Here is a 25,943-nt window from a genome sequence, read left to right as displayed (position 1 = left end):
TTTTGCACATGCGCGTGGTGAAAACGGAGGAACATGGCGGAACTCGGGTAAGTGGGGAGGTGGGAGCTGGGACAATCCGGTGCCATCCGCTGTCTGTGGGGGTGGACAGGGGTTGGTGTCGGTGTCGCCATCGCCATCGCCATCGGGGAGTGTGGGTGGGGGATCAGTGTTATTGGTGGTGTGGTGGGTGTCGCTGGGTACCAGGTTCTCTGTGGTTGAAAAACTTGGGTCTCGATCGCGTGACCAACCTTCATAAGGATCAAACCCCTGCCCCTCTCACCACGTCCCCTTCCTTCTCCTCACTTTGACCGAGAAAGCTTTTTGCACCATCTCAAACATCATGGTGTGGTTGAGCTTAGTATCATCAGCCTATTTACTTGAGATATACATCATGAATTTTATAGGTCATCTTTTATCTCGGTGCCATTTCCTCACCTGGCACATGGTTTTGAGATGGGCCATGAGTTGAAACATTCCTAGAATGATTGGATCCAAAATTGGTTTAGTAATGTGGCTTAGCGACTGATGGTGAAGAATTGTTTTTATAATTGGGGATGGTTACACAGCTCAACGTCTCAGACAAGCATACCAGGTTGGTTGGATGCTGTTGTGAGGGCTTTATAGTCTCTCTAAGGAGCCAGATCAGTAGGACTACAGCAGCAACAGTCGAGGCGAGTCAAACACAGAAAGGTGCACAGGATTTGTTAACTATTTGTGATAATACTTTGTTTCAATGAAGATTGATATGTTTCACATGAAGTGATTCTGATTTCTGTGTTGTGTACTATGTTGCTCAGGATCAAGGTGGGCACATTGCCTTGTTTGGTGACATATAATGTGGCTGAAGGGAGCGAGGCTCCATGATGGTTTGTTCCTTCATGAAGTTCAAGGACGTCTCTGGGCAAGCACAGGATATCTGGAAGGGAGATTGAGCAGCTGAAATGGTGGTTGATGTTGATATTTGTTGGATGCCAAGGAGGTCAGCAAGGGAGATGAGGCTGAGTACAGGGCTACGGTAGGAAACTTTGTCACATGGTATGAGCAGAACTATCTGCAGCTTAATGTGAAAAAGACTAAGGAGCTGGTGGTAGACCTGAGGAGAGCTAAGGTACCGGTGACTCCTGTTTCCATCCAGGGGGTCAGTGTGGACATGGTGGAGGATTACAGATACCTGGGGATATGAATTGACAATAAACTGGACTGGTCTAAGAACACTGAGGCTGTCTACAAGAAGGGTCAGAGCTGTCTCTATTTCCTGAGGAGACTGAGGTCCTTTAACATCTGCCAGACGATGCTCAGGATGTTCTACTAGTCTGTGGTGGTCAGTACTATCACGTTTGCTGTTGTGTGCTGGGGCAGCAGGCTGAGGGTAGCAGACACCAACAGAATCAACAAACTCATTCGTAAGACCAGTGATGTTGTGGGGATGGTACTGGACTCTCTGACGGTGGTGTCTGAAAAGAGGATGCTGTCGAAGTTGCATGCCATCTTGGTCAATGTCTCCCATCCACTACATAATGTACTGGTTGGGCACAGGAGTACATTCAGCCAGAGACTCATTCTACCGAGATGCAACACAGAGCGTCATAGGAAGTCATTCCTGCCTGTGGCCATCAAACTTTACAACTCCTCCCTTGGAGGGTCAGACACCCTGAGCCAATAGGCTGGTCCTGGACTTATTTCCTGGCATAATTTACATATTCTGGGCCTTTGACAAGGTCCCACATGGGAGGTTAGTTAGGAAAATTCAGTCGCTAGATATACATGGAGAGGTGGTAAATTGGATTAGACATTGGCTCAATGGAAGAAGCCAAAGAGTGGTAATAGAGAATTGCTTCTCCAAGTGGAGGCCTGTGACTAGTGGTGTGCCACAGGGATCAGTGCTGGGTCCATTGTTATTTGTCATCTATATCAATGATCTGGATGATAATGTGGTAAATTGGATCAGCAAATTTGCTGATGATACAAAGATTGGAGGTGTAGTAGACAGTGAGGAAGGTTTTCAGAGCCTGCAGAGGGACTTGGACCAGCTGGAAAAATGGGCTGAAAAATGGCAGATGGAGTTTAATACAGACAAGTGTGAGGTATTGCACGTTGGAAGGACAAACCAAGGTAGAACATACAGGGTTAATGGTAAGGCACTGAGGAGTGCAGTGGAACAGAGGGATCTGGGAATACAGATACAAAATTCCCTAAAAGTGGCGTCACAGGTAGATAGGGTCGTAAAGAGAGCTTTTGGTACATTGGCCTTTAATTAATCAAAGTATTGAGTATAAGAGCTGGAATGTTATGATGAGGTTGTATAAGGCATTGGTGAGGCTGAATCTGGAGTATTGTGTTCAGTTTTGGTCACCAAATTACGGGAAGGATATAAATAAGGTTGAAAGAGTGCAGAGAAGGTTTACAAGGATGTTGCCGGGACTTGAGAAATTCAGTTACAGAGAAAGGTTGAATATGTTAGGACTTTATTCCCTGGAGCATAGAAGAATGAGGGGAGATTTGATAGAGGTATATAAAATTATGATGGGTATAGATAGAGTGAATGCAAGCAGGCTTTTTCCACTGAGGCAAGGGGAGAAAAAAACCAGAGGACATGGGTTAAGGGTGAGGGGGGAAAAGTTTAAAGGGAACATTAGGGGGGGGCTTCTTCACACAGAGAATGATGGGAGTATGGAATGAGCTGCCAGACGAGGTGGTAAATGCGGGTTCTTTTTTAACGTTTAAAAATAAATTGGACAGATACATGGCTGGGAGGTATATGGAGGGATAAGGTCCGTGTGCAGGTCAGTGGGACTAGGCAGAAAATGGTTCGGCACAGCCAAGAAGGGCCAAAAGGCCTGTTTCTGTGCTGTAGTTTCTATGGTTCTATTACTATTTAACTATTTATGGTTTTACTACTATTTATTATTTATGGTGCAACTAACGAAAACCAATTTCCCCCGGGATCAATAAAGTATGACTATGACTATGACTGTTAACGACAGGTGGCAACATGGAGATGACCGTACCTTTCCACGATTCCATGATTTAGAACACTTATTAGATGCTGTCAATGACTTCAGTCTGAGGGAGCGTATTCCAGGTGTTGACTATAATTGGGTTAAAAGGGAACCCCTCAGACATATACACAGTCTATTTCCTTCAAGGTAGCAGTTCTTAAATTAGACGATGCAGGTTTGTGTGAGAAAGTGAACAGATCAATAGTGTGGTAGGGAGCGAGGAGAGACTGTTGGATTAAATATCATTTATTGCAGTGCAAGAGGTCTGACAGTTCAGATGGATGAATTTGGGGCATGGATATCTATGTGGGATTAGTATATTAATGACTAAAATATGTCTGAGGGAGGGACAAGACTGGCAGCTAAAGGTTCCAGGGTATGGGTGGAAGAAAGGGAGGGGGGAGAGTAACATTTCTGATAAACATAGAAACCCTACAGCACAATACAGGCCCTTCGGCCCACAAAGCTGTGCCGAAAATGTCCTTGCCTTAGAACTGCCTAGGCTTACCCGTAGCCCTGTCCATGTACCCATCCAGGAGTCTCTTAAAAGACCCTGTCGTTTGCACCTCCACCGCCGCCGCCGGCAGCCCATTCCACACACTCACCACTCTTTGCATTAAAAATTTACCCCTGACATGTCCTCTGTACCTACTTCCAAGCACCTTAAAACTATGCCCTCTCGTGCCAGCTATGTCAGCCCTGGGAAAAAGCCTCTGACTATCCACATGATCAATGCCTCTCATTATCTTGTACACCTCTATCAGGTCAGCTGTCATCCTCTGTCGCTCCAAGGAGAAAAGGCCGAGTTCATTCAGCCTATTCAAATAATGCATGCTCCCCGATCCAGGCAACATCCTTGTAAATCTCTTCTGCACCCTTTCTATGGTTTCCATGCCCTTCCTATAGTGAGGCGACCAGAATTGAGCAGAGTACTCCAAGTGGGGTCTGACCAGAGTCCTGCATAGCTTACCTCTCGGCTCTTAAACTCAATCCCACGACTGATAAAGGCCAATGCGCCATATGCTTTCTTGACCACAGAGTCAACCTGCATAGCAGCTCTGAGTGTCCTATGGACTCAGACCCCAAGATCCTCTGATCCTCTACACAGCCAAGAGCGCTACCAATAGGTACCACGACCTCTGGCTGTTCTCCTTCACACTTCAGGATATCGTGGACGTGATCAGAAACATCCTGGACCCTGGCACCTGGGAGGCAAACTACCATCTGCATTTCTTTCCTGCGACCACAGAATCGCCTGTCTGACCCCCTAACTATAGAGTCCTCTATCACTGCTGCCATCCACTTCCTTTCCCTACCCTTCTGAGCCACAGGGCCAGACTCAGTGCCAGAGGCGTGACCACTGTTACTTCCCCCAGGTAGGCCGTCTCCCCCAACAGTACTCAAACAGCAGTACTTATTGTTAAGGGGGACGGCCACAGCGGTATTCTCTAGTATCTGACTCTTGCCTTTCCCTCTTCTGACTGTCATCCAGTTATCTGTCTCCCCAGGCCCCGGGGTGACTTCCTGCCTATAGGTCCTCGCTATCACCTCCTCACTCTCCCTGACCAGACGAAGGTCATCGAGCTGCACCTCCAGTTCCTAAGGCGCTGCAGCTTGACGCACCTAGCACAGATATGGCCGTCCTGGAGGCTGGTCGTCTCCAGGACCTTGCACGTCTGACACCGAGCACAGAGAACCGGCCTCACACACATTCTTTCTGTCTGTATTCTAAACAGATAACATTCCTCGCCTCAACCCTTTATTGCCTAAGCACCGTCGAGCCAAAGCCTTCCTACTCTGTCTCCCTCTACTCTGACGCCTGCTCTGTAAAGCTGTCTTCTTTTTAATCTCTTCCCGCTGTTGTCACTGGCTGACCTCCACGTGACTGCGCAGTCATGCCCTGTTCAAACCACTGAAGAAATAATGGAGAATGTCATAGCAGTAATAAGGTGAAGGGCCTGTTTCAAGCTGCAGAACCAAGTGTCATGGTCGGCATGGCAGCTGGGTCAAAAGGGCCCATTTCTCTTTGTACAAGTTCTCACCGTTTAATTTTGAACGACTCCGGCTTTCCAGCAGTAGATTTAGCAGCCCATTGCTGTTTCCAATTTTACATCTGGCATGTCCCACTTAATCATGTGACTTCGTCCTTTACCAATCCAGTGACCGATTCTGCAGACCGACCTTTTCCTTCATTATAAATATTTCCACTGTGTAAACATTTAATACATACAATAAGTTCTAGATGCCTTTGTATTCTTCTGCTCTTGTTGACAATTACACAATGCCTTCAGTACCGCTCTTTCAATAAATGATTCTTTGGAGAGCAATCACAGTTTTATAATTGCAGCTGAACTCTGCTTGATCAACAATGTACTTCATGACATGCCAGTGATATTAAACGTGATCTTGTTATTTTTTCAGAGAGAGGAGAAAGCTGCCACGCGTCCCAGAGAACCTGCTGAAGAGGAGGAAAGCTTATCAGGCTATTAAGGCTACCCAGGCCAAACAAGCTTTACAGGAAAAGCGAAAGGTCTGAAGGACTTTCACTGCACTGATAATGTGTTATACCATTTTCAGAATTCTCTGTCGATTTTTGCAATTTGCTTGGCTGTGATAGAATCCTAATTCGAATACAGTTATCTCTCCGAGTATCTACTGCAGAGCGGGAACTGCTCATCGATTGAGTGCTCCAGTTACGACCCAAATCTTTATATTCTCTTGGTTCTTAATGACATTTCAAGAAGGAAGTCCACTTACCTTAAGTACTCCAACCCAGCCTGAATAAGAGCTTCTCCCATGTTCCAGACCTCATCCTTGTAGCTTTGCTCTTTCTCTGGAAAAGCATTTGCCTTAGTCCATTCACCTGCCATACTTTGTTTTCTGGATCAAAGTCAAGCTATGTTAGAACAGTGCACAGACACGCCCTTCAGCCCACAGTGTTTGCTGAGCAAGATGCCTAATTAAACTAATCCTTTCTTCCTGATGTCCCTCCCTTCCTTGCATGTACCTATCTAAAAGCCTTTTGAATGTCAACTATCATATTTACTTCTAGTACTTTGTCACACCGTCTCTTTACTTGATAGACTAGAAACATGAGGGGCTTCATGGCTTCCTTCTGAGCATTCCAGCAAATTCTGCACGTTGAATTTTGTACGGTGTTAATTTTCTACATCATATGATGGATCAAGGTTACCAGTATAGAGTGGAGAGTTTACTTGCCTCAAACATGTTGTGGTTGATATCAGCTCAATTTTATGGAAACTGTAGCGTTTGAGGTGCTAATTTTCAGTTCCACCTAGTCTGGCCGTATGAGAGGGTTGCCAATTCTGTGCCAGAGATACTGGAAAGGTGTCACTCACTTTCCTTGTGGAGTATTTTTTATGAGGCATAAATAGAAAAATTATGAAGAATGTGGCCTTTTAAACATTACAGAACTTCCTAAACAAAATAATTAAATGTGAACCGGTTGAGTTAGGAGGGTTGATTATAATTTTGTTTTGACCCCAGTACGAAAGTGGGGTGCTGAATATCTGGGTTCATACTGATCTAGATCTGAAGTGCGATTGCTTTTTCATTTCAGCTTCAGAAGGGGAAGCAGATTCGTTTTAAGCGAGTTGAGAATTTTATAAAAGATTCTAGGCGGAAATTCCGGGATGAGGCTCGATTTGTTCGGATGGCAAAGAAGGCAGTTAAGAATGATGTGCCTGAAGGGCAGAAGCTGGCGTTTGCAGTGCGGCTCAGACCGTAAGTATCACAGCTGCAGTCATCTCTGCTGGGACTGCATGTTTATTCTGAACTGAGATGAGGAATGCTCAATCTTTAAATGCATCAAAAATGTTGCAGGATTCACGGGGTCAGTCCCAAGGTGCGGAAAGTTGTTCAAATGTTGCGACTTCGAAAGCTATACAGTGGAACGTTTGTGAAATTGAATCAGACATCATTGAAGATGTTGAAGGTGGTGGAGCCCTATGTTGCTTGGGGGTAAGAATCAAGATCCTTTGATGTCATTTCCAGTACACAAGTGTGGGAGAACAAAATAATTCTTAAGGACAAAATTGCTGTTTACAGATAAATATGAAACTGCAGGGTTTGGGAAGCTATGGTGATGAGGCAGAGATTCGGTGTCATAGAAACAGAAAGCATACAGCACAATACAGACCTTTCAGCCCACAAAGCTGTGCCGAACATATCCTTACTATAGAAATGACCTAGGGATACCCATATCCCTCTACTTTTTTAAACTCCATGTACCTATCCAGGAGTCTTAAAAGACCCTATCCTATCTGCCTCCTCCACTGTTGCCGGCAGCCTATTCCATGCACTCATCACTACATCTGCTGTTGTACCTTCATAAATGTGTTTTGTAAAATCCTCAAAAGATTCAATCAGTCGAGGCTAAATGGATTATCAAAGTTCTTGTAGTTACCACATACCTCCTTGAGATTTTCTCGTGGGCATTTACAGGAAAATAAAGACTGAGGAACAATGTCCAAAGGAACACAAATGAGGCTAGTATTGAGAACTGTATCTTGAGGGGAAGAGATTCTGTAGACCAGGGGTTATCTGTGATGTTAGGGAGATATCAGCGTGGTACACGAGGGTGCTCACCGTTACCATATTCTGCTATACACCATCTCAGGATGCTCCAAGTCATTATACTTGTGAAGCACCTTATTGACTGTATAATCACTAGAGTAATTAATTTAACCCGGGTTAATTTGCACACAAACAGCGATTTATTACATGGTTTCGAATAATGCAATAGCTTTGTGTACACTTGGAAAGGGAGACAGATTTGATTGAATTTTAGTCTGAATTATCAGACTAACATCATTGGAGTTTTCTCTACTCTGGCTCTCCACACAGAACCAGGCCCTTCAGCCCACAGTATGCCTGAACTGATTAAACAAGTGAAATGCCTAAACACCAAATGTTCATATTCTTCCATTTTCTTCACATTCATGTGTCTATCTAAGAGCTTCTTAAATGCCTCTATCTTATTTCCCTCCACAACCACATCTGGTAGCGCAGTCTGTGGGGGAGAAAATAGACTTTCTCCACATGGCTCCTTTGAATCGTCCATTTTCAGAATACAGGCATGCTCTCTAGTTTTAGACATTTTAACTTTGGGGGAAAGAAACTGGCTATCTATCTATGCCTTGCATAATCTTTAAACTTCTGTCAGGTTTCTTCAGTTTCTGCTGCTCAAGATAAAACAATCCAAGTTTGTCCAGCGCACATGCCCTCTAATTCAGGCTGCATACTGGTAAACTACTGCACCTTCGCAAAGCCTCGAAATCCTTCCTTTAGTGGGGCGACCAGAACTGAATGCAGTACTCTGGATGTGGACTAACTAGAGCTTTATAAAGCTGCAACATAACCTTCTGACTTTTGAAGTCAGTGCTTCAACTAATAAGGCATACTATGATCTTCTGTGCAATCCTATCAATTTGTACAGCCACTTTGAGGGTGCTATGGACTTGGACTCCAAGGCCTCTCTGTACATAAATGCTGTTAAGGATCCTTCACTAACTCCATACCGTCTTTTTACATTTCATCTCCCAAAGTGCAGCACCTCACACTAGATTAAAATCCATCTGCCATTTCTCTGCTCATACTTACATCTAACTGTCCAATATCCCAGTCTATCATTTGGCAATCTTCTACACTATCTACAATGCTACCAACCTTCGTATTCTGTTTGGGAGGGAGGCAAAGGAGGGACTTGATCAGAGATAGTGTCACGGCTGCAGAGAAGGAGGAAGTCATGGAGGGATTGTCTACGGAGTTTCTGTGGGTGGAAGTTAGAAACAGGGTCAATAACTCTACTGGATGTTTCTGATAGACCACCCAATAGTAACAGGGACATCAAGGAGCGGATAGGGAGACAGATTCTGGAAAGATGTAATAATAACAGGGTTGTTGTGGTGGGAGATTTCAATTTCTAAAATATTGATTGGCATCTCCCTAGAGTGAGGGGTTGAGATAGGGTGGAGTTTGTGAGGTGTGTTCAGGAAGGTTTCTTGACACAATATGTAGATAAGCCTACAAGAGGAGAGGCTATACTTGATCTGGTGCTGGGAAATGAACCTGGTCAGGTGTCAGATCTGTCAGTGGGAGAGCATTTGGGAGATAGCGATCACAATTCTATCTCCCTTACCATAGCATTGGAGAGGGATAGGAACAGACAAGTTAGGGAAACGTTTAATTGGAGTAAGGGGAAATATGAGGCTTTCAGGCAGGGACTTGGAAGCATAAGTTGGAAACAGATGTTCTCAGGGAAACATACGGAAGAAATGTGGCAAATGTTCAGGGAATATTTACGTGTGAGGTGGTTCATTTTGGTAGGTTAAATATGATGGCAGAATATAGCACTAATGGTAAGATTCTTGGCAGTGTGGAGGATCAGAGGGATCTTGGGGTCTGAATCCATGGGACAGTCAAAGCTGCTGCGCAGGTTGACTCTGTGGTTAAGAAGACATATGGTGCATTAGCCTTCATCAATCGTGGGATTGAATTTAAGAGCTGAGAGGTAATGTTGCAGCTATGTAGGACCCTGGTCAGACCCCACTTGGAATACTGTGCTCAATTCTGATCGCCTCAGTACAGGAAGGACGTGGAAACCATAGAAAGGGTACAGAGGAGATTTACCAGGATGTTGCTTGAATTGGGGAGCATGCTTTATGAGGATAGGTTGAGTGAACTCGGCCTTTTCTCCTTGGAGTAACGGAGGATGAGAGGTGACCTGATAGAGGTGTTCAAGATGATGACAGGCATTGATTGTGTGGATAGTCAGAGGCTTTTCCCCGGGGCTGAAATGGCTAGCACGAGAGGGCATACTTTTAAGGTGCTTGGAAGTAGATACAGAGGAGACGTCGGGTAAGATTATTACGCAGAGAGTGCTGAGTGCGTGGAATGGGCTGCTGGCTGCGGTGGTGGAGGCGGAAACGATAGGGCGTTTTAAGAGACTCCTGGATGGCTACATGGAGCTTAGAAAAATAGAGGGCTGTGGGTAAAGCCTAGGTTGTTCTAAGGTAGGGACATGTTTGGCACAGCTTTGTGGGACGAAGGGCCTGTATTGTGCTGTAGGTTTTCTATGTTTCTATCATCTACGAGCTTACTAACCCATCTATCTACATTTTCATCCTGGTCATTTATATACACTCAGTGGCCACTTTATTAGGTACAACTTGAAACCTGATGTGGTCTTCTGCTGTAGTCCATCCACTTCAAGGTTCAATGTGCTGTGCATTCAGAGATGCTCTTCTACACACCACCGTTGTTACGCATGGTTATTTGAGTTACTGCCACCTGTCAGCTTGATCTAGTCTGGCTATTCTCCTCTGACCTCTCTCATGAGTAAGGCATTTTCACCCACAAAGCTACTGCTCACTGGCTTTTTGCTTTACACACCATTTGGTGTAAACTTTAGAGACCAATGTGTGTGAAAATCCTAGAAGATCAGCAGTTTCTAAAGATACTAAAGCCACCCAGTCTGGCACCAACAATCATTCCCCAGTCGGAGTCACTTGGAACATATTTCTTTCCTATTTGGCTGTTTGGGCTGAGCAACAACTGAACCTCTTGACCATATCTGTATGTTTTCTTGCATTGAGTTGCTGCCACATGATTGGCTGATACAGTATTTGCATTAAGAAGCAGGTATACCTGATAAAGTAGCCGCTCAGTGTATATCGAAAAACAACAACAGAGGGCCCGGTGTGGGTCCTTGCAGAACACAGGTTTCCATCCAGAATAACTCTATTGGACACTACCCTCTGTTTTGGGCAAGAACCAATTCACAATAGATCCATTTGGGTCCCCTCTACCGCCCTATCACATATGGGTCTAATTCCCTTCTTGCATTCCTATCCCTTCTGGCTCTAGTTCCCCTCTTCCATCCCTATCCCTTGACGCTCTTAATTCCCATCTTTCATCTCTGTTCCTTGATGCTCTAATTCCCCTCTTCAATCCCTATCCCTTGATGTTCCAGTTCCCCTCTTCCATCTCTATCTCTCATGGTTCTAATTCCCCTCTTCCATCCTTTATCTTTCTGGCTGTAGTTCCTTAACCCTTGTGGCTCTGCTAATCCTCCTCTTCCATCCCAACTCTAGCAACTTTACCATCTGATTTCTGCTTTCTAAGCTGAACATATGCTTCCTTTTTGGCTGAAATGATGCAGCATTCAGACACCTGAATTTCAAAGTCATAGCATGATCATTGGAAGGAGACATGGTCAAATTGAAGGAGAGTTGGACATCACTATTTGAGCAATAAATTCCTTCGCAAGTGTACGGCCAAAGAACAGCTCAGATGGGCTAAGTAGTGTGAGGTCACTGCTAGGAGGAAGGGTGTGAAGATTTGTGCAATTTTGTGGAGAGCAGTGTTCATGCTACTGTCTGTGTCCTATGTCACTTCATTAATGTGTTTACACATCTTGATTTTTCTTTGCAGATTTCCTAATTTAAAGTCCATCCGTGAACTGATTTTGAAACGGGGTCAAGCAAAAGTGAATAAGAAACGCATACCGCTAACTGACAACTCGATTATCGAGGGACACCTAGGTAACACAGACAAAACTTACATTATCAGAAGATAACAAAACACGAGCAGGGGATAACAGAAATTACCTGTGAGGAAGTTGTGCTCAATGTACATAGACTTCCAACTTAGAGAGTGCAATAGGGATTTCTCCAGATTCTGTCATGAGTTTATGATTAGATTAGATTATAAGGACACGCAGACTTCTTTTATTGCCATTTAGTAATGCATGCATTAAGAAATGATACAATGATATATCAAGGGAAGCAGAAAGGGGAACCAGATGCATAACATATAGGAGCAGAGGTAGGCCATTTGGCCCATTGAGTCCTGCGCAATTTCATCAGGACTGATCCATTTCCCCCTCAGTCCCAATCTCCTGCCTTCCATCACCCCCACCGGTATCCTTTCACACTTTGACTAATCAAGAATCTATCAACCTCTGCCTTAACTATGCATAAGGACTTGGTGTCCACAGCTGCCCATGGCAATGAATTCCACAGATTCACCACTCTCTGGCTAAAAAAAATCCTTGTCATCTCCGTTCTAAAGTACATCCCTCTATTCTGAGGTTGTGTCCTCTGCTCTTGATCTCCCTCACCATAGGAAACATCCTTTCTACATCCACTCTATCGAGGCTCTTCAACTTTTGATAGGTTTCAATGCAGTCACCTCTCAATTCTTCAGAATTCCAGTGAGTACAGGCCCACAGCCATCAAACGCTCTTCATATGACAAGTGTTTCAATTCTGGAATCATGTTCGTGAACCTCTTTTGAACCCTCTCCAATCTCTCTTGGATAAGGGGCTCAAAGCCGCTTGCAGTACCCCTAAGTGTGGCCTCACCAGTGCCTTATAAAACTTCAACATTACATCCTTGCTGTTATATTCTAGTCCTCTGGAAATTAATACGCACGTTGCATTTGCCTTCCTCCCCACCAACTCAACCTGCAGATTAATCTTCAGGGAATCTTGCACAAGTCCTGCTGCACTTCAGATTTTTAAATTTTCTCTCTATTTAAATAATTGTCTGCCCTTTTAGTGCATGACTATAAACTTCTTGACACTATTTCATCTGCCACTTTGCCTATTCTCCTAAACTGTTTTAAGTCCCTCTACTCCAAACTACGTGCCCCCTCTCCCTATCTTTGTATCTTCCAAAAACTTTGCCACAAGGCCATCAATTCCGTTATCCTTCAGCCCATCAAATCTTTGTTGGCCTTCTGCCATCCATTTAAACCACTTCTATGTCAAACATCAGAAAGTTGCGATGGCCAAGTGGTTAAGATGTTGGATTCAAAATTCAATGGGGGTGCCCCATGCAGGTTCGAACCCTGCTTGCAGCAGGTTTACATTAACTGGAGCTGTTACACTGCTGAAAAACATCAGCTTTTATCAGATATTGAAAAGCTATCAAAGGATGTGGAAAGAATGTTTTCTATAGTGAGGTGGTGTTTCGGACAAGAGACAATGTGTGGAATTCAATGCCACAGATGGCTGCGGAGGCCAAGTTATTGTGTGTATTTAAAGCAGTTGTTGCCAGACTCTTGATTAGTCATGGCGTCAAAGGTTACAGAGAGAAGGCAGGAGAATGGGATTGAGAAGGCTCATAAATCTGCAATGCTGGAGCAGTCTTAGTAAATTAAGTCATTCAGTGCAGATATGTGCATGCATCTCAGGTTGTGGAAGGAAGATGGGGCTCAAATTGCAGGCTTTCAGTGTGCTCAGAGTTCTGCTGCACATGTGTACCCTTTGGCCCACCCTGTCTCTGCCGACCATGAGGTCAACTTACAGTTATCCCACTTGCCCCTGTTAGGCTTGTGTGTCTTCATTCCTATCCAAGCACTTGTTCAGATGTCTTTTAAAAACCGAAATTGTTTCTGCTGTGTGTGTGTGTGTGGGAGATCCAACCTCATTATTCCCTCACATCTTTTTCCATTGCACTTTAAACCAATGCCCCCTAATTTTAGTGTCCCTCTGTGTCTAGACTCTAGGTCATTCCAGCCTCCAGTGTTCCAGAGAAAACAATTTAGGTTTGTTCAACCTTCTTATAGTTAGATGTCCTCTACTGCAGGCAACATTGCAGTACCCACTCCAAAATTTCTGCATCTTCCTATAGAGCACTGAACAGAACTGCGCACAATACTTTAAATGCAGCTTAACCAATGTTTCATACAGCAGCATAATTTCCCAGCCAATGAAGGCAAGCATTTATCACCGTGTCCACTTGTTTTGCTACGTTGAAGGAGCTATGCACTTGACCACCTCTGTACGTCAGAGCTCCTACCATTTTCTCTTGGATTTGACATAGAGCATTGAGCAATACAGCACAAGAACAGGTTTTTTGGTACACAGATTTGGTGCTGACCAGTTAAAGCTGCACACATGGCCACCGTGGTCTGTACATGTACCGTTTAAATGCCTCAGAAATTTTGCTTTTTTATTTGCTTCCAATGCACCCCACCTGCCCCCCAGCAGTATGCTCCAGGCAACGTTTTACTCTGTAAAAAGAAACTTGCAATGTAAATTTTTTAAGCTTCTCCCTCTTTGCTCTCATGATTTTATGACCTCCTTTCAGATCACCCCTCACCCTCTGATACTCCTGAGCAAACAATCCATTTGTCCAACTCCTCCTTGCAGCACATACTATCTTGTCCAGCCAACATCCTAGTGAACTTCTGCACCCTCTCCAAAACGTCAACATAACTGGGACATAGTGAGCCAAATGGTATGTTCTTGTGCTGTATTGTTCTATGTTCTCTAACTGCTCATAATGCTCCAAATGTGGCCTAATAGTTTTATACAGCTGTAACGTGACTTCTGAACTAAACAAGACAGAACCACTCAGTCTCCCAAAATGCAACGCCTCCTACAAATCCTGGTTAAACTGCATCTGTGCTTTGCAGTGGTCCATATTCTGCTGTATGCTTCAACATCCTTTCTCATTGTCCACAAGTCCATCGTCTGCAAAATTACTAATCAGCCCATCATTGACGTATATCATAAACAACAGAGGTCCTAACACTGATCCTTGCAGAACACCACTGGTTACAAACCTCCAATCGGAGAAATGCTCTTCCACTGTTACCCTGCCTTCTGTAACAAGCCAGCTTTGTATCCAACTCACTGGATCCCACATGAGTTAACATTCTGGTCCAGCCGACTATGATGGGCCTTGTCCACTTCCTTGGGGTGAAAACTTGTGCAAAGTTTACGGTGTTCGTGGATGTGGTATGAGGCTGTTAGAAAAGTACATAAGGTATTCAAGAAATCAACTCTGATTGTAGAGAATGGAAACCTTTAAAAAATGGGAATGTATAAAATAAAAGAGTTGGTTATTGACTTCAGGAAAAATGATACACGGGCTTCTGTCTTGCATCAAAGGTTTGAGGTTGACAGCTTCAAGTTCCGAGATGTGAAAATAACTAATAGCCTTTCTGGATGCCACCACATTGACAGCATGGCCAAGAAAGCTCAGCAACACTTGTACTACAGGAGAATAAAGACATTTAGCATGTGCCCGTCAACCCTTATCAATGCACTGTTCTATCTGGATGCATAACATCCCGTTATGGAAACTGTTTTCTTACGTTACTGCAAGAAGCTCATCATTTACCTTGTTATCATTTTGCACTTTATCATTTATCAAAACACTTTTACACTTCATTCTGCTTCGTTATTTTGCCTTGTTAGGTCATGGTTTGGGTTAGCCTCACCCTCAATGCACTGTGTAATGATTTGAGCTGTATAAAAGTACACAATCAGTCTTTCACTGTATCTCGCTATGTGTCATTGATAAACCAATACCAATGGTTAATGATTTGGAGGAGGGAGGACACTGTATTAGAGACTTGGTTGAAAGAAGGGCAGACTAACATTACAGTTGTGATGGGGTGAGTTGTTTTCTAAAACAGTTTTGTTGTGATTTATTGCTTACATTTTCTTTACAGGAAAGTGTGGATTGATTTGTCTGGAGGATTTGATATGTGAGATCTATACTGTTGGAAAATACTTTAAGGAGGCCAGCAATTTTCTCCATCCCTTCAGACTGTCGGTAGCGAGACACGCAGCAAGGAACAAGATGGGATTTCTGAATGAATTTGGAGAGACTGGACACCGTGGAATAGAAATCAACAAACTCATTCGTCAGCTCAATTAAAGGTAGTTGAGAGTGCAGGATTTTGTGAACAACTCTGAGATTTCCTACTGTGGTATTAATGGACAAGAAGATCGGTGTTATGATAAATGTGTTTGATTTTCAGATTGTACAGAAGTGAATACAAATTATTATCACCGCCACTGTTCCCTTTGGAAAATTCCACACTGTTACATTGGCCTTATTAAGGCCATTCAGCATAGGTGTATAAAAAGAATCAATAAAACATAGGAGCAGAATTACGCAATTTGGCCCATCATGCGTCTGTCTGTTCTGACATTCCATCATGGCTGATTTATTATCCCTCTCAAACCCACTCTGCTGTCTTCTCCCTTTAACCTTTGACATCCTGATTAATCAAGAATCTGTCAACCTCTACTTTTAATATACCCAAAATGATTTGGTCCACACATCTGTCTGAGGCAATGAATTCCACAGATTCACCAGCCTCCGGCTAAGGAAATATTTCCTTGTCTCTGTTCTAAGTGGATGACCCTCAATTTAGAGGCTATGCCCACTGATTTTAGACTCCCTCACTACAGAAAACATCTTCTCTCATTCACTCTATTTAGGCTTTTCAATATTCAATATGTTCCAACGAGATATGGAAAAGGACCTTGGCGATTGTAGGGATGACTTACAGCGGACTTTAGAAAGCATCAAGTTGGACAAGTCACTGGGACCAGATGAGATATACCCCAGGCTAGTGTGGGAGGTGAGGGAGGAGATAGCTGAGCCTCTGGCAATGATCTTTACATCATCAATGGAGATGGGAGAGGTTCCAGAGGATTGGAGGGTTGCAGATGTTGTTCCCTTATTCAGGAAAGGAGTAGCCCAGGAAATTATAGACCAGTGAGTCTTACTTTAGTAGTTGGTAAGTTGATGGAGAAGATCCTGAGAGACGGATGTATAAACATTTGGAGAGGCATAATATGATTAGGAATAGTTAGCATGGCTTTGTGAAAGGCAGGTCATGCCTTTAGGAGCCTGATTGAGTTTTTTGAGGATGTGACTAAACACATTGATGAAGGTAGAGCAGTAGATGTAGTGTATATGGATTTCAGCAAGACGTTTGATAAGGTACCCCGTGCAAAGCTTATTGAGAAAGTAAGGAGGCATGGGATCCAAGGGGACCTTGTTTCGTGGATCCAGAATTGGCTTGCCCACAGAAGGCAAAGAGTGGTTGTAGACGGGTCATATTCTGCATGGAGGTCAGTGACCAGTGGTGTGCCTCAGGGATCTGTTCTGGGACCCCTCCTCATGATTTTTATAAATGACCTGGATGAGGAAATGGAGGGATGGGGTAGTAGATTTGCTGATGGCCCAAAGGTTGGAGGTGTTGTGTATAGTGTGGAGGTTACGGCGCAACAACAGGATGCAAAACTGGGCTGAGAAGTGGCAGTTGGAGTTCAACCCAGATAAGTGTGAGGTGGTTCAGTTTGGTTGGTGAAAAATGATGGCAGAATATAGCATTAATGGTAAGACTGTTGGCAGTGTGGAGGATCAGAGGGTTCTTGGGGTCTGAGTCCATAGGACACTCTAAGCTGCTTCAGCTTGGTCTGCTGTGCAGGTTGACTGGGTAGATGGCATTCGGTGCTTTGGCCTTCACCAATCCTGGGAGGAATTGAGTTCAAGAGGTGAGAGGTAATGTTATAGCTATATGAGATCCTGGTCAGACCCCACTTGGAGTACTGTGTCACCTGTTACGAGAATACACATAAAATTAAGATGTTTGCTGGCCTGGGCTAGCATCAGTGGCATCAGCAGTTGGTCTGCCACCTGCCCTCAGGGGAAGGAGAGATAAGGAACAATGGAGCAGCGTCTGGAGATGTGTAATGAAGGGATGTGGGAGGAAGAGCTGTCTGGAGCGGCTCCCCCCTTTGAACCCTGAACTGTTTGAAGTGATGGACAGGCGATACCCCAGCAGGGGGATAAAAAGGGACAGGTTCGCTAAGACAGACACACACGCCACCCGAGGTAACGAGACCCTGGAAGCGGTGCGCCTCTCACGAGTGGTGAGAAGAATCGGACAACGCACAGGGTGGAAAGGTACGATCAGCGGGAACCCGGTGTGTGTCCGCCCTTGCCTGGGTGCCGGGTTCACTGCAGAGGATCGACCGCATCTGGAGGAGGGGTCACAGTCGGTGACCTCAGGTGACATCACCAAGGACCCGCCCAAATGCTGTTTGTGAGCCATCTCGCTGGTCTGTGAGTGAAGCTGTGCTGAATGATGAGTTGTTCCTATTCTATGTCTCTCTTCCCCCACCTTGTCCATCGCCATGGCAACGATTACTGCGAACTGAACTACAAACTGGACTGAACTTTGAGTCATTTTGAAATTGGTCATTTACCCCTAGACAACAATAGAGCTTGATTGATGCTGTTATCTTAATTCTGTGCACATGTGTGGTTATCATTGTTGAATTGTTGCATTTATTATCCTTTCGATTACTGTGTTGCTTGTTTCTTTAATAAAACTTTCTTAGTTCTAGTACTCCAGACTCCAACTGAGTGATCCATTTCTGCTGGTTTGGCAACCCAGTTACGGGGTACGTAACACACCTCACTACAAGAAGGATTTGGAAACTATAGAAAGGGTGCAGAGGAGATTTACAAGGATGTTGCCTGGATTGGGGATGCCTTATGAGAATAGGTTGAGTGAACTTGGCCTTTTCTCCTTGGAGTGACGGAGGATGAGAGGTGACCTGCATAAGATGATGAGAGGCATTGATTTTGTGGATAGCCAGAAGCTTTTTCCTGGGCTCAAATTGCTAACATGAGAGGGCACAGTTTTAAGGTGCTTGGAACTAGGTACATCGGGTAAGTTTTTTTGCGCAGAGCATGGGGAGTGTGTGAGATGAACTGCCGGCGATGGTGGTGGAGGCAGATACGATAGTCTTTTTTAGAGACTCCTGGATAGGTACATGAAGCTTCGAAAAATGGACGGCTGTGGTTAATACATGTCTGAGGGAGTGGAGTATGGGGCAGGGCTTCCAGTTCCTGGATCATTGGGGCCTCGTCTGGGGGAGGTATGACCTGTACAAAAAGGATGGGTTACACCTGAACCCAAGGGGTTCCAATATCCTAGCAGGCAGATTTTAATAGAGCTGTCAGGGAGGGTTTAGACTAATTTGGCGAGAGGATGGGGACAGAGTGATAGGGCTGAGGAAAGGGAAAACAGAAATAAATCAAAGATAGCGTGCAACAGATATTATGGAAAGAACAGGCAGGAGGTGAGGCTTAATCACAGCTAATGGCATGAGTTACAGGGCAATAGAGGTGTGGTGTAAGTTAAAACAGAAAACAACAAATACTGGACTGAAAGTGTTATGTTTGAATGCACGCGGCATAAGAAATGAAATGGACGATCTTGAAATTCAGCTACAGATTGGTCAGTATGACGTTGTGGCCATCATTTGAAACTTGGCTAAAGGATGGCTGCCATTGGGAGCTGAATGTCCAAGGATAGACGGTGTAACAGAAAGATAGGTTAGTAGGCAGAGGGGGTGGTGTGGCCCTGTGTATAAGAAATCATATTAAATCATTAGAAAGGGCTGGCATATGATCCAAAGATGTAGAGTCTCTATGAGTTGAGTTAAGAAATGGCAAGGGTAAAAGCACCCTAATGACAGCTGTATAGAGGCGTCCAAACAGCAGCCGGGATGTGGATTACAAATTACAGCAGGAGATAGAAAAGGCGTGTCGGAAGGGCAATGTCATAATAATCGTTGGGGACTTTAACATGAAAGTGGATTGGGAAAACCAGGCCAGTACTGGACCTCGAGAGAGAATTTGTAGAATGTCTAAGGGATGGCTTTTTAGATGGACTGAAAGTCCACTGCGGTTGGGTGCTTCCAATGGTGCGGCATCGGCAAGTTTGCAGTGCTTGGAGGTTCATGGCAGGGAGAGTTTTTCCCTCTGCGTGAGATGGTGAGGCTATTGGAACTTTGAGACTTTTTTACTGTGCCCATGGTCTGCTCTTTATCAAATTACAGTATTGGTTTGCACTGTTGTAACTATATGTTATAATTTTGTGGTTTTGTCAGTTTTAGTCTTGGTTTGTCTTGTGTTTTTTGTGATATCATTCTGGAGGAACATTGTATCATTTCTTAATGCATGCATTTCTAAATGACAATAAACGAGGACTGAGTGTCGTCATAATCTTAAAAAGCTATTTTAAGTATATTAAGTGTAAAAGAGAGTTCAGGATGGGTATAGGACCAATAGAAAATGACGCTGGAGATACTGTAATGAGAGTCGCAGAGATGGAAGACATCTGCAGTCTACTGTACATTCAAGAGTGTCAGGGAAGTGAAGTATGTGTAGTGAAAATTACAACTGAGAGGGTGCTCAGGAAGCTTAATGGTCTGAGGGTGGATAAATCTCCTGGACCTCATGGAATGCACCCTCGTGTTCTGGAGAGATTGCGGAGGCATTAACAATGATCTTTCAAGAATTGATAGATTTTGGCATTTTACCGGATGACTGGAAAATTGCAAGTGTTGCTCTGCTATGTAAGAAGGGTGAGAGGCAGCCGAAAGGAAACATTAGACTTGTTAGCCTGATATCAGTGGTTGGGAAGTTGTTGGAATCGATTGTTAGGGATGAGATTATGGAGTACCTGGAGGCACATGCAAAAATAGGCCAAAGCTAACATGGTTTCCTGGAAGGAAAATCCTGCATGACTAACCTACTGCAATTTTTTGAGAAAATTACATGCAGGATAGACGAAGGAGATGCAGTGGATATGGTGTACTTGGATTTTCAGAAGGCCTTTGACAAGGTGTCGCACAGGAGGCTGCTTAGTAAGATAAGAGTCCGTAGAATCACAGGGAAGTTACTAGCATGGGTGGAGCATTGGCTGGTTGGCAGAAAACAGAGTGGGAATAAAGGGATCCTATTCTGGCTGGCTGCCGGTTACCAGTGGAGTTCCACAGGGGTCAGTGTTGGGACTGCTGTTTTTTATGATGTATGTCAATGATTTGGACTACTGTATTAATGGATTTGCGGCCAAATTTGCTGATGATACGAAGATATGTGGAGGAGCGGGTAGTGTTGAAGAAACAGAGAGCCTGCAGAGAGACTTAGATAGTTTAGGGGAATGGGCAAAGAAGCAGAAAAATGGAATAAAATGTTGGAAAGTGTATGATTATGCACTTTGATGGAAGAAATAAACGGACAGACTATTATTTAGATGGAAAGTGAATTCAAAATGCAGAGATGCAAAGGGACTTCGGAGTCCTTGTGCAAGATACCCTAAAGGTTAACATCCAGGTTGAGTTGGAGGTGAAAAAGGTGAATGCAATGTTGGCATTCATTTCTAGAGGCATAGAATATAAGAGCAGGGATGTGATGTTGAGGCTCTATAAGGCACTCGTGAGACCACACGGAGTATTTTGTACAGTTTTGGGCTCCATATTTTAGAAAGGATATACTGACATTGGAGAGGGTTAAGAGAAGACAACAATGATTCCAGGAATGAAAGGGTTGCCGTATGAGGAACATCTGGCAGCTCTTCGGTTGTATTCCCTGGAGTCCAGGAGAATGAGGGGGAACCAATAGAAACATTCTGAATGTTAAAAGGCCTGAACAGATTGGATATGGCAAAGTTATTTCCCATGGTAGGGGAGTCTAGGACAAGAGGGCACAGCTTCAGGATTAAAGGACGTCCATTAAAATGGAGATGCAGAGAAATTACTTTCGTCAGAGGGTGGTAAATCTGTGGAATTTGTTGCCATGAGCGGCTGTAGAGGCCAAGTCATTGGGTGCATTTAAGGCAGAGATTGATAGGTTCTTGATTAGCCAGGGTATCAAAGGGTATGGGGAGAAGGCAAGGGAGTTGGGATGACTGGAAGAATTGGATCAGCCATGATTGAATGGTGGAACAGACTAGATGGGCCGAATGGCCTACTTCTGCTACTATATCTTATGGGCTTGAATTCAATGCCTTGACTGATAACAACAAGCATGTCATGTGCTTTCCTAACCACCCCACCAACCTGTGTAGTCAGTTTCAGGGAGCGATAAACGTGTACCCCGAGATCCTTCTGCTTATCAACTGCTCAGTATTTTGTTAAAATGCTTACATAACTTGAACATACATTAATTAAGTAAAAGTCAATAAAGATAAAACTGACAGCTCACCTGTTTTCGAGACACAAAACTGATCTTTTAAATAATACAAGGCTGGCCATTTTCAGTCGATCAGTGAGAAACTAGAAAGTTCACCTGTGTTTTCATCAGAAACTTATAAAGCTGTTGTCTTCTCTTCATTTCTAACCTGTACCTGTTTCCAATTCCACATGATCCTTGGGATTGACTACTCAATTACATCAAACAGTAGGACAACAGCAGCTCCACATTTGTCACCATCTTCCCTGGGCAGCCTTAGCAGTACTGGCCACCCATCCAGATTGGCAATTACAAACCTCCTTTGAGGAAATTACAAGTAGGGTAGACAAAGGAGATGCAGTGAATGTGGTGTACTTGGATTTACAGAAGGCCTTTGACAAAGTGCTGCATATGGGGCTGCTTTAAGAGCCCATGGAATTACAGGGAAGTTACTAGCGAGGGTGGAGCATTGGCTGGTCGGCAGAAAACAGAGTGGGAATCCTATTCTGGCTGGCTGCCGGTTACCAGTGGAGTTCCACAGGGGCCGGTGTTGGGACGGCTGCTTTTTATGATGTATGTTAATTATTTGGACTGCGGTATTAATGGGTTTGTGGTTAAATGTGCCAATGATACAAAGGTAGGTGGAGGAGTGGGTAATGTTGAGGAAACAGAGAGTCTGCAGAGAGACTTAGATAGTTTAGGGGAATGGGCATAGATGTGGCAAATGAAATACAATGTGGAAAGTCTATGGTCATGCACTTTGGTGGAAGAAATAAATAAATCTATTATTTAGATGGGGAGAGAATTCAAAATGCAGAGATGCAAAGGGACTTTGGAGTCCTTGTGCAAGATACCCTAAAGGTTAACCTCCAGGTTGAGATGGTGGTGAAGAAGGTGACTGCAATGTTGACATTCATTTCTAGAGGTATAGAATATAAGAGCGGGGATGTGATGTTGAGGCTCTGTAAGGCACTCATGAGACCACACTTGGAGTATTTTGTGCAGTTTTGGGCTCCTTATTTTAGAAAGGATGGACTGACATTGGAGAGGGTTCAGAGAAGATTCACGAGAATCATTCCAGAAATGAAAGGATTACCGTATGAGGAACGTCTGGCTGTGTACCCTGGAGTTCAGGAGAATGAGGGGGGATCTCATAGAAACATTCCGAATGTTAAAAGGTCTGAACAGATTAGATACAGCAAAGTTATTTTCCATGGTAGGGGAGTCTAGGACAAAAGGGCACGACTTCAGGATTGAAGGACGTCCATTTAGAACAGATTACTTCAGTCAAAGGGGGGATAAATCTGTTGCCATGAGCAGCTGTGGAGGGCCAAGTCATTGGTGTATTTAAGGCAGAGTTAGATAGGTTCTTGATTAGCCAGGGCATTAAAGGGTATGGGGTGAAAGCAGGGGAGTGGAGATGACTGGAAGAATTGGATCAGCCCATGATTGAATGGCAGAGCACTCGATGGGCCGAATGAGCTACTTCTGCTCCTATATCTTATGGTCTTATGGCATAGTAAACATTGAATACCATCTTGCTGTTATATCACCCAGTTGGCTACTCACTTTTGTAGGTCCTTTGCAGATCAATGCGAGTATGGGATTTGCTCACCTATACTGTGTATCGTAAATCTCTACTGACTAATAATTCAGAATTTTAATGTTCTTGTCAAGGTCATCAGCAGAGACGGTCTAATGCCTTGACTCACAGATGACCCCGGCTGGAAGGAGATCGCCTTCTGGTTGTAGGGAGCAGCTACCAGAAGTGAATGGGAACATTTTCAAATTGTTGCAAGCGGACTTTATTTACTTAAGACTTGCATCAAATTTGTTAATGCATTTGAATTTCTGATTTCAGATTATTGACAAAAATCTGATATTCATAAATCATTAGGGCTTATCCAATGATTTAATGGTGTGAAGTTTTTGTTTGTGTTACATGCATCACGGGTAACATTGGGTTTTCTTTGTCATCAATAGCTGTCAAGTAGATGGTGGTGAGCTGCCTTGAAGAACCTTCCACATCACTATTGAGATGAATGCTATGACTTAAATCAGCAACAGAGGGGAAAAAAAAAATTTTAGGTCATCCTGGACGGGATTTGCAACTACTACCTTTGCTGTCCTCCTTGGTGTTAGAAGTTATGAATTTGGAAGAATCTGTGAGAATAACAGCAGTGCATGTTGTAAATACTCCACATTGTAACTGAACTACAGGTTGGTGAGGGGAAGGAATGATTTGTCAGTAACGTGGTTGCTGTTTTTTCGATGGTTTCAAGCTTGAGTTGTTAAAAATGCACTCATCATAGAAGTGGAGAGTATTCCTTCATTCTCATGACATACTGTGAAGATGGAGTTCAGTCACTTTTACTGGAAAACCAAGCTCTGGCCTGCTGTTTGTCTGGTCTGCAATGACGCCCTGCACACTGATGGTTAGGAGTCTGATAGAATCATGCAAATGAATGTCAAGGAGAGCTGATTAAATAGTCATTCTCTGGAACTATTTTGTTGAACTTATCAGCCCGCCTATGCCTGAACTTCATTCTGGAAAAATTGGTTGCTTCATTTGATGAGAAAAGTAAGTGGAATCAAATGCACACAATCTGCTCTTCTGACATAGTCGATAGAAAGTCGCAGATGAAGTAGCTGAACCTCAGGAATAGCCCTGAGGTAATGACCTAAGCCTGAATGATTGACTCTATCTCTGCCTCTTTTTTTTTTTACAAACCTGTCAGGTGATCCCTTTCAGCCACCTTCACTTCAGGCCCGTGAGTGTGTTCTTGATATCTGTGGAGTTCAGTTTTACCAGGACCCCTTGGTGCTACATGTGATCAGATGCTGCCTTGACATCAAGGGCGTTTTCTCTCAACTCAGCTCTGAAATCACCCATTTTGCATATGTTTGGACTGAGCAGGTGAAGAGGTATGGAAACTAATTGGCCCTTGCAAATCTGCACATTGATGGAAAACTGATTTATGTTCTGTTTGTTGGCAAAATGTTGTAGATGCTGGAAATCTAAAAATAAATGTTCAAATATACAAAATATTTAGTTGGCCATGCGGTCTTTGTGGTGACTGAAAGAAAGTTAACCTTTCAACCAGTCGTTCAATGGTTCCACGAAACAGCAGAAAAACCCCAAAGAATGAATGACAGGAAAATGTTAGAACCCCAGAGCCCTCTTTTCCCCTCCCACACACAAGCACAACCTCCTCCCCCCCCCCACTTATTCCTTCTCATCACCCACCATTGCAAGCAATAGCAAAGCCCCAAAGAGACCATGATCTACAGTCCATCAGACCACAGTTCACCCAACAGTTTGACATGCCACCGGCATGCTCTCTCTCATTAATGAGAGAGATAAAAGGGTATCACAATATGAAGTGAGAGAGAGTGCAGAGGCCTCCGATAGCTGTATCTGCTGTCTTGATCTTCTGATCTGTGACACTTTAGTTGACGACACCGGTAAGGAATTGAGTCGTCCATAAGGCTGAAGCCCAAAGGCGCACATCTTTCAGGCCACCCCTGGAGATATCAAAAATGACCACTCCAAGAGCGTGAATCCAGCTCTATGTAGAACCACGGTTTGAATGCAGTTGCAGATCATGGACTCTGACAGGGTCCCAGCCACCTTGAAAAAAGCATTAGATTGAATTTAAACTGTTTTGCAGATGGGCTGGGAGAAGTCACCCTCTAGCACTATCTTAGCATCAACGTTGACCAGAAGTCCACCCCGATGGGTTTCAAATGATAGACTCAGAGACTTTAACCGGTCATGTTTGAAGAAAATCCTGTCCGATTACCATCAGCATATAACCTGTAGCACCAGAGGTCCCAACACAATACACCACTATTATACTAAGATAAGGAATGCCTATCGTTCTGTAACCAGATGACATTTCAGGAAATCTGATCACTTGGCTGTCCATACAGGTAGAGGCTAAAGAGCAAGGTCCAGAGACTTAAGTGGTGGCAGAAGGCAGAGGAGCAGCTACGGGATTGGTTCAAGTCTTGAGTGCTGGGCCATGTTTGGATCATATGAGGAGCTTTGGATTTGAATGAGTACACCAAGGTCGTCATGGACTTTATAAAAACAATCTAGATGAATTTGTCCCCACCAACTCATTCAAAGTCTTCC

The 25,943-nt window shown here is 43.9% G+C and overlaps 1 protein-coding gene and 1 non-coding gene across 2 annotated transcripts; both read left to right on the top strand.

Moving 5' to 3' along the window:
* Positions 1–24,872, top strand: rpl7l1 (ribosomal protein L7-like 1). The gene is made up of 7 exons (XM_063055363.1): positions 1–47; positions 5,421–5,529; positions 6,580–6,743; positions 6,843–6,980; positions 11,454–11,563; positions 15,489–15,699; positions 23,789–24,872. Exons 1-6 carry the CDS (start codon positions 34–36, stop codon positions 15,695–15,697), a joined length of 744 nt encoding a protein of 247 aa, XP_062911433.1. The 5' UTR covers positions 1–33; the 3' UTR covers positions 15,698–15,699; positions 23,789–24,872.
* trnal-caa (transfer RNA leucine (anticodon CAA)) lies at positions 12,803–12,884 on the top strand. Its single transcript has one exon. It is a non-coding gene; the product is annotated as a tRNA-Leu (tRNA).
* Positions 24,873–25,943: the final 1,071 nt, after the last annotated feature.

Source organism: Mobula hypostoma, chromosome 8 (assembly GCF_963921235.1).
Source record: "Mobula hypostoma chromosome 8, sMobHyp1.1, whole genome shotgun sequence".
Classification (NCBI taxonomy): Eukaryota; Metazoa; Chordata; class Chondrichthyes; order Myliobatiformes; family Myliobatidae; genus Mobula; species Mobula hypostoma.
This window is presented reverse-complemented; position numbering and strand designations above follow the sequence as displayed.

Coding starts and splice junctions, on each gene's coding strand:
- rpl7l1 (XM_063055363.1), top strand. Junction 6,744..6,842: donor TTTGCAGTGCGGCTCAGACC/GTAAGTATCACA, acceptor AAAATGTTGCAG/GATTCACGGGGTCAGTCCCA. Junction 11,564..15,488: donor GATTATCGAGGGACACCTAG/GTAACACAGACA, acceptor TTTTCTTTACAG/GAAAGTGTGGATTGATTTGT.